Below are 12,137 nucleotides of genomic sequence, written 5' to 3'. Positions count from 1 at the left end.
GTGTCTATTATACTAACTACCCCTGAAACTGCTGGTTAAGCATCATTTTGCAAAAACCATTTAAAGACCCCTGTGCCTTGTAGCATCCAGGTAACTTTCTTCCCCTGTAGGTCAATAGCTATGCCCTCAGTCAAAGCAGCCTAATTATCCCAAGGCTGGATGACAGAAGTGGTCCTGATGTTCTTATTTCTTTGTATGTTTATTTCTCAGAGAAAGTACCCCGCTATCCCAGAATCCTGCCCTCCATCTGGCTTCAAAAGAAAGGATAAAAATTCACTTAGATGTGTTTACTATGAGAAAATAAATTCTACTTCTGGGACTGTTTTTTTTTTTTTTAACACCAACTCTTAGAAGGCAAATTTCACTGTATTTTTTAGATAGAGCACAACCTTTCCTGTATCCATTATTTGCATATTTACCTAGAGTCACTACCTAGATATCATTTTCTTTTTAAGTGTTTTTAAAGACTAGACTAGAGTTGATTTCTACCCTTTAAGGATTGGCACTGCTAGCCATAGACTTCAAGTCTTTTTTAGAATTTTTAATTGTTACACATGGTATTTTAAACCTTTGCAGCTTTATCAAAGCATCTCAAACATTTCCTCTAATTAGTTTTATGATGCATTTATTTATTATCCTGACTTATTCAATGTAGTCATTTTGGCATGAGAGTTTTGATATATGGATATTTTGTACCATGTTTTCTTTATGCTGTGTTTGTGCAAGTCTGCAGATAGCAGGGGATGGTTGAGACTCTAGAATATGATAAGGACATTTATTTTATTGATTATTTGTTCATAACAACCTTCAGAAGGATTAATGGTACTTATCTGTATCAAAATCTTCCTGTTTTTGTTGTTTGTTTGCAGTCAGGTCAAACCCTGGTGTCAAAACGGCTGCATTATAAATGTCACTCGCAAAAGTTTGTGCACTGACCAGATAGGATGACCAATTCAGTGATCAAAGATGAGTGTCAGGGTGTTACTTTGCACCACATACTTCCTTGAAGAGTTATAAAAAGCAGGAGCCATTTGGGTATTAAGAGAAGGCTGGTATAAGGTTGTCTAGGGACGCCCAGAATCTGCTCATTAAATAGGTAGTTTAACTGAGGGAAATGATATTTGAACTAATATGGCTGGAGAGTAGGGAGAAGGTGGTGAGGAAATTTCCTAAGCAGAGCATCACAAAGCTGGTTGAGACAAGGAGTAGGGGGATATAAAACCGTTCTCATTTGGCTGAGATTTACAAGCACAGACAGACAGGACTAGGAATGAGTTGGAGGGATAGTGAATGAAGAGTTCTCTTTTAGCTGCAATAATTTTGATCTGCCTATTAGATGCAAGAAGTTTTGGTGAGTAGAAAATTGGATGTATGGCTTTCAAAGCTCATTGAAAAATTCATTCCTCGACACAGAAATTTGAGAGTTGTTAGCAAAGGAATGCTACTTCATTGAACCTATCAGGCTAGAGATCACTTAGGGAGAGTTTGCATAAAGAAAAGAGCTCAATGTCATATGTGTCTAGTGAGTGGTCAAGAAGAGCACAAGGTTAAGAGAACAATCAGTCAATAAGAGTCATGGAGACAGATGAGCAGCTGGATAGTTGGAAATCAAGGAGAAGATGATATCATGAAAGCCAAAACTGAAACATATTTCGAAAAAGGCAGAAGTGATGAAATAAGTCAAATGCTAAGGGGAGGCTGAGATGACATAGATTGATTCTGATATTTTCTTGTGTGTATAAAATACATGGGCTAGAGGTGCCATTTGTTTTATCCAGAAAGTGACCAAACCAACTGGCAGGAAATTTAATACTAGATCTTTTGTTTCCTAAAGCAGAAACTGGTAATATCAGCATCTGTGGTCTGAGATTAGTGAGTGATTAGGAGAAAGACCTGTAAGGTGAACAACAAAAAGCCTGAAATACTTTCTAATGACTTTTCTTATGTATGAGATGGAAGTAAATGTACTTGAGAATTAACTTGCATGGAATGAATAAACATCAGCAAGTTTGAAAACTTGCAAAATTCCTGTAGGCTCACTAACTTGCAGCTGGGATTTTAGCTGACTGTTTTCTAAGGCTAGAAAAACACTCAAGAGAAAAACCAGGCTTTGGAAAGGTGTGAAGTCCCCGAGACACCTTATTAATGAGCTGGATGGCAGTTCCTAGCCATTGAAGCAATGAAGTGCTTTGGTTTCTTCCCTTCCCAAATTCATAGTGAAATGCCAACAAAACGCTAAGCCTCAAAATGACACCTTGTATTAACCTAACAAGGCCTTACGAGTTATACAAGAATTTATTGGATATTTATAGCCTGCTGAAAATTCCTGCCTGTATCATCTCTGAGGTCTAAATACAAAGCCCATCCCCTGCCAATCCTAATGCAGCTCACGTTACCTGTAACTGGTAAGTTATAACTTGATAAACAAAATGCATTGTGCTAGCAGATTCAGGATATTCCTGAGCTTGCCAGATAAGCTAGAATTCGTAGGCAAATTGAACTTTGTCTCCCTATTTAATAAGATTCATCTTGAGGCCTCCTACTATGAAATGATTTCTTCTCTGCTCCTTCCCTGGACTTCATTATATCTCTTTTAAACTCCAAGTTGTAAGGTTAGTAAGGAATAGAGGCAGATTCAACCATCCTAGTGATTGTCAGCTGGGGGAGATTTGTCCCTCATATGGGACATGAAATTGAAAGATCCTTGCTCCTTGGAAGAATAGCTATGACAAACCTAGACAGCATATTAAGAAGCAGAGACATTACTTTACTGACAAAGGTCTGTCTAGTTGAAGCTATGGTTTTTCCAGGAGTCATGCATGGATGTAAGAGTTGTACCATAAAGAAGGCTGAGCACTGAAGAACTGGTGCTTTTGCATTGTGGTGTTGGAGAAGACTCTTGAGAGTCCCTTGGACTGCAAGGAGATCAAACCAGTCAATCATAAAGGAAATCAGTTCTGAATATTCATTGGAAGGACTGATGTTGAAACTGAAGCTCCAATACTTTGTCCTCCTGATGGGAAGAACTGACTCATTGGAAAAGACCCTGATGCTGGGAAAGATTGAAAGCAGGAGAAGGGGATGACAGAGGATGAGATGGCATCACCAACACTATGGACATGAGTTTGAACAAGCTCTGGGAGTTGGTAATGGACAGGGAAGCCTGGCATGCTAAAGTCCATGGGGTTGCAAAGAATTGGACATGACTGAGCAACTGAACTGATGGGACAGTTGGGCAATTTGAATATTTTTGTGTGTCATGACTAGGGGATGTGGAAGTACCAGAATCTACTGAGTAGAGGTCAAGGAAGCTGTAAACATGCCGCAACACACAGGGCAGTTCCCTGCAACAGGATTGCCCATCCCCAAATGTCCGTTGTGCAGGTTTGAGAAGCCCTGAGTCATTCTGATGGCCCTCAGGACTTCTGGGGACAAGGCCAATGACAGTGCTAGATGAAGAAAGTGGAAAGAGACAAAGAGGCAAAGGAAAGTATAAAGAGTTATCTATGGATGTGGTGGCGCAATGGAGCCAGGGACAATTAGGGATTTTGTAGACACTCAGGGTTTCACCATATGTATGGGTGAAGTTGGCACACAGAAGTAGTGTTTTCAAACTATTATGAGCTAATAATTTGAGGTTTTAATAAATACAATGTATGTGTGCGTGCTCAGTCACTTTAGTTGTCTCCGACTCTTTGTGACCCCACGGACTGTGGCCTGCCAGGCTCCTCTGTCCATGGGAATCTCCAAGCAAGAGTCCTGGAGTGGGTTGCCATGCCCTCCTCCAGGGAATCTTCCTGACTCAGGGATCAAACTCACATCTCTCATGTCTCCTGCATTGGCAGGCAGGTTCTTTACCACTAGCGCCCCCTGAGAAACCCTAATAAGTACAGTAGGACTCAATAATGGGTGAAAATGGGTCTGGTGATTCCTCCTCTTTAAGAATCAATTTAGTTAGGATAACTCTAGAATAGTTGGAATATTTCACTATAGATGTAACAATTTCAAAAAGTTCTTTCATCCTTTAGAGCCGTTATAGATGTCTTTCACTTTCATAAGAAAACACTCTTGGTCAAATCTGACTCTATAGCTGTTTGTTCATCCTCTGATCTCTTTCTTTTCTACATGCCTAATCTTCTCCTAGAGGATAGGTTTGTGCTGCAGTCCATCAGAGCTCTCTCTAGTCCTGGGCAAACAGCATGTGTCTGCAAATATTTGACTCATTCCTTTCCTGCTACTGGCTACCCTTACTCATCTCCCTCCTCTCTCTGAAATATCTCCTTCCTTAATTTGTGGTTTGGAGTCTAGAAGTGTCTGAATGGAGGAGTTGAAACCAGTTCAAGGGAGTCCTCCTGGGAATTAATTTATCTTGTCTTAGACAAGGACAGGAGTTAGGTAGAGAATTTGAAGAATGTTATTTTTTGGGTGCTAGATCAAAGCTGTCAGAAATGTCTCAAATGGGGAATTAAAGTAAGACTTGCCTGGGGCCAGGTTCTGTTTGCTATTACAAGTGAAAGCAAGATAGCTTTCTCTCTCTCACACACACACACATATACATACACACAGAGAATTGTTGTTGTTGTTAATGGAAGACATTCTCGCCAGAAAAGGGCTCTTGAAAATTTTGAAATATCTCTCATTTCCATCGTCTACCACACCATCACTATTTCATCATCTTTCAAAGCTGGATTTGCAAATGGGTATCCCATTTCTGTACATTTCTTCTGCAAGAATGGTGGGTAGTAAAGGAGTAGATTTGATAAGTAAGAGATATTGGTATATAGCCTGGTGATGGAAAGACAGGGAAAAATGAATGTGTAGATGGGTTAGATGCAGGAAATGTCAAGGCCAGCAAAGAAGAAATTTGGATGGATACATAAGAGAAATTTTAAAGTACCGATTATTGACAAGACATTATTAAATGAAACAGAAATTCCCAATTCAAAGGGACTTCTATTTTGTTTCTGCTTATATCTTCCCTAAATTTTATGAAAGAAAAAGAATTTCATTCCCAGTAAAGGTGTAGTTAAATGCTAGGTGAATATTGCTTAATTGGATAACCTAGTGGAGTATTTAATGGGGCTGCACAATCATGAAATTATGTGTGAATCAGCAGTGAGTAATTGAATGTAAATTAAGGGTAAGGTTGGTGTGTGTTTGCCCGATAGTGGTTAAGGTAATTTCCTTATCAATTACATATAATTCATGCCAGTTGACTTTCAGAAATATATATCTGAGGAAAGTCAGGTTTGCTTTTGTCCATGGTCTGTTTCTGGCATGAGAACAGATTTTCCATTAGAATATATCAAAAGAGAAAATTCACATATCAGGAATTTGGGGAATTAGCAGTATTTGTTAATATTACTCATTTAAAGAGCATGCAGTTTTGAGAGATAGAAAGCATAATTACATCCACGGTTATATCAGTCTGCCTACACTATAGAGCATTGACGGTTGCATTCATCTAAGTCCTACCATTTCTATGAAGAAAAATAACAAGTCACAAAATAAGCAAGTCAAGTAGCTTATCTCTTTGATGAATCATTGATTTGATTACGCTGTTTGAGAGGACAGAGAAGACAAGAAGCCCTAAACTAGTCCTGAAGGCTGTTGACACGGTGGTTAGCGGCACCGCTCAGGGGATTATGTGACTGTCTTTGGAAATGTAGCTGGGTTCAGACAATGACATTTCTAAGTGTCTACAGTCAGTGTTGAAAGGGGCTTGCTTTTGAGCTTTTGTGGCTCCATCGGAAATTCCCTTCTTGTACCGGCTTTACTGTGTGGCGTTCACAAAGCAAGCGTGTCTAGCCATCCTTTCGGCTGTCGCTGTTTGGTAGCGAGGATGCTGGCGTGTCTGCTGTAGTGGGTCCTTGTGCGAAGGCTCCATGGCCCCATGAAATCCTGGGGCCAGTCCTTGACCTCCTGGTGGGGCGGTTTGTGTCCTCACTCCCCCGTTTCCTGCTCAAGTCTGCCTCCTGGCCTGCACTGCATTGCTGTTCACCCTCCTGCTGAGCCTGAATCCAGGATCCTTCTTGCCAGGGTCACCCACTCCACCTGTGTCCAGGTCCTGTGTGAGGACACAGGCTATCTGATATAATACCCACAATGTGTTAGCAGTGAGAGTTAGTTAAGACAAAGTCACAGCAAGTTTTGTATTATCTCCATACTCACATCACTACCACTTCTGGTCCTCTTTTTTGGTTAGGAGAATTGAGGGTGTAGATAGACAAACTGAAAAAGTTATGTGAGTACGGAAGACCTGCATCACCGCTGTGGTCCTCACTTGTTTGGGTCCATCAAGAATGTGAAGAAGTGGACAGATCTTGGCTTTGGGTTATTATGCTTTCCTTTTTGACAATCTGTTCCTCTTTACTTCTGGCCCACTTTTAATCCATCCCAGTATACATTTGTCTTTGATGTTAAGATTCTCAAGGTATTTCTCTCTCTCTCTTATTTTTTTTTCATGGAAAGGCATTTTATTTTAAATATAGCAGTGTGTACATGTCAATCCCAAATTACCAGTCTATCCTCCCCCTACCCTTTGCCCCTGGTAACCATACATTAGTTCTCTAAGTCCGAGAGTCTATTTTTGTTTTGTAAATAAGTCATTTATATCAATTTTTTAAAATTATACAGTTAAGTAACATCGTATTGTATTTGTCTTCCTCTGACTTAGTATGATCGTTGGTAGCTTTAGTTGTTTTATAGAAATGCATTAAGAATCATAAGTTTCTTTAAAATAAGATATCACTTGTGTCAAATTATAATTCCCAAAATGTTAAACGCAGTTCTCATATAAGTAGGTCCATGTCAAGAGTTCATGTAGCCCAAAGCCAGTTCAAGAAAGAAGACTGTGTTTATCTCTATGTCCATGCTGTATCACTTCTACATCTCTACATGTAAATTTTGCCACCAGTCCTGAGTGAGACCAGATTTTCCTCTATTCATTATTTAATTTGCAGAATCCACTCATGTAAAAACTCCATCTACCCAAGATTCCTAATAATGGGCAATTTTAGTCCTTGTTACTTTAGGCCACTGGTTCTAAAACTTTGACATACATCAGTGTCAACCTCAGTGATTGTTGGGTGTCACCCCAGGGTGTCTGTAGATCTGGGGTGGCACCTGGGAATTTGTGTTCCTAACAACCTCCCAGCTGATGCTGCTGGCCCGGGGTGCGTGCTTTAAGATTCACTGATTTAAGCAGAAGCTCTGCCCCAGGACCATGTGGGACAGGTTCAACCTCCGAAGAAGTCAGCGCATAAACTGATTCACTCTCTTCTTAACCTCTTCTTTGTTTCCTCCGTATCTTTCTCCCGTCCCCCTCTGTACACACAAGGTCATGCACAGCCAGCCTCACTCCAAGGACGCTCCTTCTAGTCGAACATCTCAGATTGCTAATAAGGGTCAAAGTCCCAGTGTCTTCCCTACAGAGACCTGCCCTCCCTCCTAATCTGTCCCATTTCTGTCAGTTATCTCAATTTCACTGAGTCCAGTCCAGAATGCCCCAAATCCTCTTATAAATGAGCATTTTATGTTTTAAAAAATTGTGAGTGGCAGGGAGTCTTTTAGTAGGGGACATTTTTATACCTGTGTGGAGAACTGAAATGCAAATGACAGCCAGCTTGCCACTAGGTCCTCAGCTTCATAAAGGGAAAGAGAGAGAGTTCTCAAAGGAAGTACATGTCCCAAGTTACAGAATTTATGAATGCTTAATGGAAAAATGGAAAACCTTCTGGAAATTATATGCAAGAGTGGTTATGTGAAATAAATCATTTCCAAGCAGAGCCCCTGTGGGTGTTTCCAGTGAAAAGTATGCTTCGATCTCTCACCAATGCTTTGAGTAGGAAAGGATGCTCACTCTTAGAAATAGGTGATGGGGCAAAATGTGGAGTGAGGAACAGCTCTCAGCTCATTCAAATGGAGCCATGAGGATGTGTGTGTGTCTTTCCAGGACCACGAAACCTCCTTCCCTAGGGCGCTCTCAGCTCAGAGACTCTCCCCACGGTGGTGCTTTCTAGATGGTGAGTGTTTCTGTATTTTCGGAGGGGTGGGGGTTTGGGAAGCCTCAGGGCAAAGCATTGATGGCTTGAGTGGACTCTAATTTTCTGAAAGATTGTTCAGGAACCCTCCACGTGATTGGTACTTGCATCTCAAACAATGTGGGCTTTCTGATATTGCATCACACTTTTCTGAAGTTATCTCCCTCAAAGCAAGTCAGTTAACTCTGGCCAAACTTCTCAGCATCAAATTGCTCAAGCTAACACGTCCTTTCCTGTGCCCCCTTTTCCAAAAACGTGTTGAGTGCCTGTCTTCAATTCAGGCTGGTAGATGGATTTCATCAGCAGGGGGAATAGGTACTAATTTGCATGCTGTTTGCATATTATGGAACTTCCATATTATTTTCAGTAAGCCATCATCTCAGAATGAGTTACAAATTTTTGTGAAAGGGCGGGCATTTTCAGGTGCATTCACATCTGCTCTGACATGTTGAAGACATAGTAGGTCGGTCATTTTCTGATTGGTTAATGTGGTTAATGAGTCCATTTTCCATCCATCCCCCTAAAGGCTGTCTAATCCCACTTTAATGTGCAGTTACCCATTTTACAGTACATTTCTGCTTAGGTACTCCCAGTGGGTCTTCTCCGCAGTATCTCTCATCTCTGCAGACATTGGGCTCTCGCTGTATGCCTCTCTTTTGTTTAGCTCTGTGTACATCTGAAAGGTTATAAATGTGGACAAGAGAATGATGGGCTGTGTGAGGGTGTGAACATTTTATGAAGATGAACACCCATATCTGTATCAAATCTCATCCACACACATTATGATATCGGTTTTCATTAATGGCTTGTCAGCTGCCTCTGAAGATATTTGACACTGCTTTCCCTTCAGGTCCTTTATTCCCTCGTGATGAGAAACATAGTCATTTGTTTTTCCTGAATCCACAGAGGAATAACTTATATTTTAAAAAATTATGGGAATGTATATAAATTGTTCTATATGTAGTCTGTTTTGTATATAGTCTTAGATAAAATTCTAAGTGGTTAATGGTGTTAACCTAGATACTACATTTACTCTAGAAATAGCTGTGTTTAAAATGTTTAAAGACTGCAGTCATAGTTAAAGAACAAAGTAGGTTAAGTCCTTCTCAGGCAGGTATTCCCCCCTCTTGGTTTTAGAGGGTAAGAACCATGATTATCTTGCTTCTTAGCTTCGTTTGGAGAGAAGCTACTTGTTAAATATGTATGATTTTTGAACTATTATTTGCATTTTGAGTTTTTCCCTCTAGTACTATGTACTTTGTAGAAAATCTATTTATAATATTTGGACTCTGTTAGATAGATTTAAATGAGGAGGAACATAATTCTTTTGAATATTAGGAATAATCAGATTAATTTCTAGAAGCCCAGAGTTTATCATTAAGTATTTTTTCCCTTCAAACTACACACACAGCCCAATCCTTTATAGGAATGCTTAAATAATTTTCACTTTTTCTGTTTTAGCTTTCTTAAAACATGGCTCAGGGACTCAGTTTTAAACTGAAATGATTCCTTTAATACCAGAAGTGGTCCCTAACTCTGCAAATTCAAGCTCTTTTTTTCTAAAAGGAGAATCATTTCCTCAGAATTCAGGCAACCTACAGATTTTTTTTTTTTCTAGCTTTGTTTACTTGATAAATACATATCGAGTTTCAGCTCTGTTGAGGGTTCTGTGCTCATATCTTGAGATATAAAAGAAGAAATGAAACAGGTCTTTAAAGAGGCAGATATCTTGGTCTGAGAGTTCTCAGTGAAGAGAGTTTTATAAGAAGTGTAAACAGATTACAAATGTACATGGAGGTGGGAGCAACTGATTCTATCTGGAGCAGAGAGGAAGGGGCTGAGGAAGGGTTCACAGAAGAGGTGGCACTCAAGTTGGTTCTTAAGACATGATTCTTTTTTAAAGTTTTTATTGAAATATATTTGATTCACAATCTTGTAGTTTCAGGTGATTCAGGTACATATTATATATCTCGGATATACGTATATTCCTTTTCAGATTCTTTTCCATCATAGGTTACTGCCAGATATTGAGTATAGTTCCCTGTGCTATTCAGTAGGTTGTAGTTGATTGTCTGTATTTTACGTTTAGTAGTGTGTATAATTTTAATCCCAAGCTTACGAGTTAAATGATTTAGATAGTCATGTGTAATGGGGAGGGCCTTTTTAAAAATTTTTTTGGTTGAGCCACGGGTCATGTGGGATCCTAGTCCCCCAGCCAGGGATTGAACCTGTGTCCCCTGCCTTGGGAGCTCAGAGTCTTAACCACTGAACCTTCAGGAAAGTCCTGGGGAAGGGATTTCTAAGCTGTGGAACAGCAGCAACAGAGGAATGAACTCCTGAATTTTTCTAAGTAGATGTAGGGACCGGCCAGTTATCCAGCAAGACTGGAGTGTCAGGGTGGGAGAGAAGCTTGTAACTGTGCTGCCATAACACAGGGCTCTCTGAATGCCATATACTTTATTTTCCCCCCTAGCTACTTCTGCTGATCGCTTTTATCGAATAGACAGATCTCAGGTAAGATTTCTTGAACCTATTTGTGAAAGTGAAAAATTCCCAAGTAACTATACTAATCTTACACATTTTCCCCCCAACAAAACCACTGAAATGTGTACAGTTCTGGAATGATACTCATAGTCTCAGCCATGAGCTTGTTACTTGTCCTCACATGTTTGTGATTTGTGAGCTCAAGGTGATACGCTTTGACCTTGAAAATGAGTCCAGAAGATAAGTAGGCTTGTCGATGTCGTCACCAGCCTGCACTCCAAGTTTTCATTCATGCTACTCTTTCACTGCTTCCTTGCCAAATTTTATGCCTTTTTAACTTTATTTCTGATTGGCCAATTTGCAACCTCAAATGTATATGTAGGCTACTTAGTTTCAACTCACCACTTTCCAGAGTTGGGTAGTGAGAAAACAAAATGATTATGCCCAATGATGGCAAGTGGTCCCACTGTCCAAATTCTCATGTAAAAGAAGGTATAGAATGGAATCCATTGATAAAACCTGTTATTAGCCATGCCACTTAGCTTTGACCAGATCCTGAGGGTTTAAGTCCAGGTCATTGTATGCACATGCTGGACCAGGTTGCATGTAGCGTGTGAGTACTTTGTAGTATTTGGTAAAAAGAGGCAAGGCCATCTCTGCTTATACCTGACAGGATCCTGGTTAAAGAGTCCCAGACCAAGGATTCAACTCTCCCCTTCCTCAGCTTCTTGCTACCATGTTCCTTCAGGAAGGAATGCCACTGGTCAGCCCTCTGAAAATATAATATGCTGTGGTCATTTGCTATGGCATAAAATTTCAGTATTCATCAGGACCAAATAGCTTTGTTTAGTTATTCTTTAAATGATGGATTTGAGCATCCTATCAGTCATCTGAAAGATTTCTTTTCCTTCCTTAGGAACATTTGCACTTTGTAATGGAGATTTCTCAAGATGAGATTTTTATTCTGGACCCAGATATGGTGTTGTCACAGCAGGCGGGGACACCCCCAGGAATGCCTGACCTGGTGGTGGAGCAAGCCTCGGGGTAAGTGGGCTTATTCCTTGTGGTGAGGCTGGCTGCAGGGTGACATCTATGTCTGGTCTGGCCTTGTGCTTGGTATGTTTAGTAAAATCAAACTATTGTGATGTACAGGTGTTCTTGTGTTTCCTGAGGTTGCATTGTAAGTCAGCCTAAGAATGTCTGGGTAGAATCACTCTTTCCCACTCAGATCCGTGTCATGTCTGAGCCGTCTTTACCCACCACACCAACACTTCCTACCAAACTAGAAGGCACTAGTATTTGTGTCTGTGCATATACGTCTGGAGACGCTAGCGGTAAAGAACCCGTCTGCCCATTCAGGAGACTTAGGAGATCTGAGTTCCATCCCTAGGTTGGGAAGATCCCCTGGAGGAAGGCATGGCAACCCACTCCAGTATTCTTGCCTGAGGAATCCTGTGCTCAGAAGAACCTGGTGGGCTATAGTCCATGGGGTTGCGAAGAGTCAGACAAGACTGAAGTGACTTCCCACAGTACACAGCCCATGTATGTCTGGAATGCCTAGACTATCACATTGAAAAATGACACAGGTGGTCCGACTTCTTTTTTCCCTCC

The 12,137-nt window shown here is 40.6% G+C and overlaps 1 protein-coding gene across 1 annotated transcript in view; it reads left to right on the top strand.

The window, feature by feature from the left end:
- DGKI (diacylglycerol kinase iota) overlaps positions 1-12,137 on the top strand; it is a 504,567-nt gene that overhangs the window by 403,364 nt on the left and 89,066 nt on the right. The window contains exons 25-27 of the mRNA XM_052638497.1: positions 7,955-8,024; positions 10,516-10,556; positions 11,443-11,570. Coding sequence (XP_052494457.1) covers positions 7,955-8,024; positions 10,516-10,556; positions 11,443-11,570 — 239 coding nt within the window. The remainder of the gene's footprint in view (positions 1-7,954; positions 8,025-10,515; positions 10,557-11,442; positions 11,571-12,137) is intronic.

Source organism: Budorcas taxicolor, chromosome 4, assembly GCF_023091745.1.
Source record: "Budorcas taxicolor isolate Tak-1 chromosome 4, Takin1.1, whole genome shotgun sequence".
NCBI classification, from domain to species: Eukaryota; Metazoa; Chordata; class Mammalia; order Artiodactyla; family Bovidae; genus Budorcas; species Budorcas taxicolor.
This window is presented reverse-complemented; position numbering and strand designations above follow the sequence as displayed.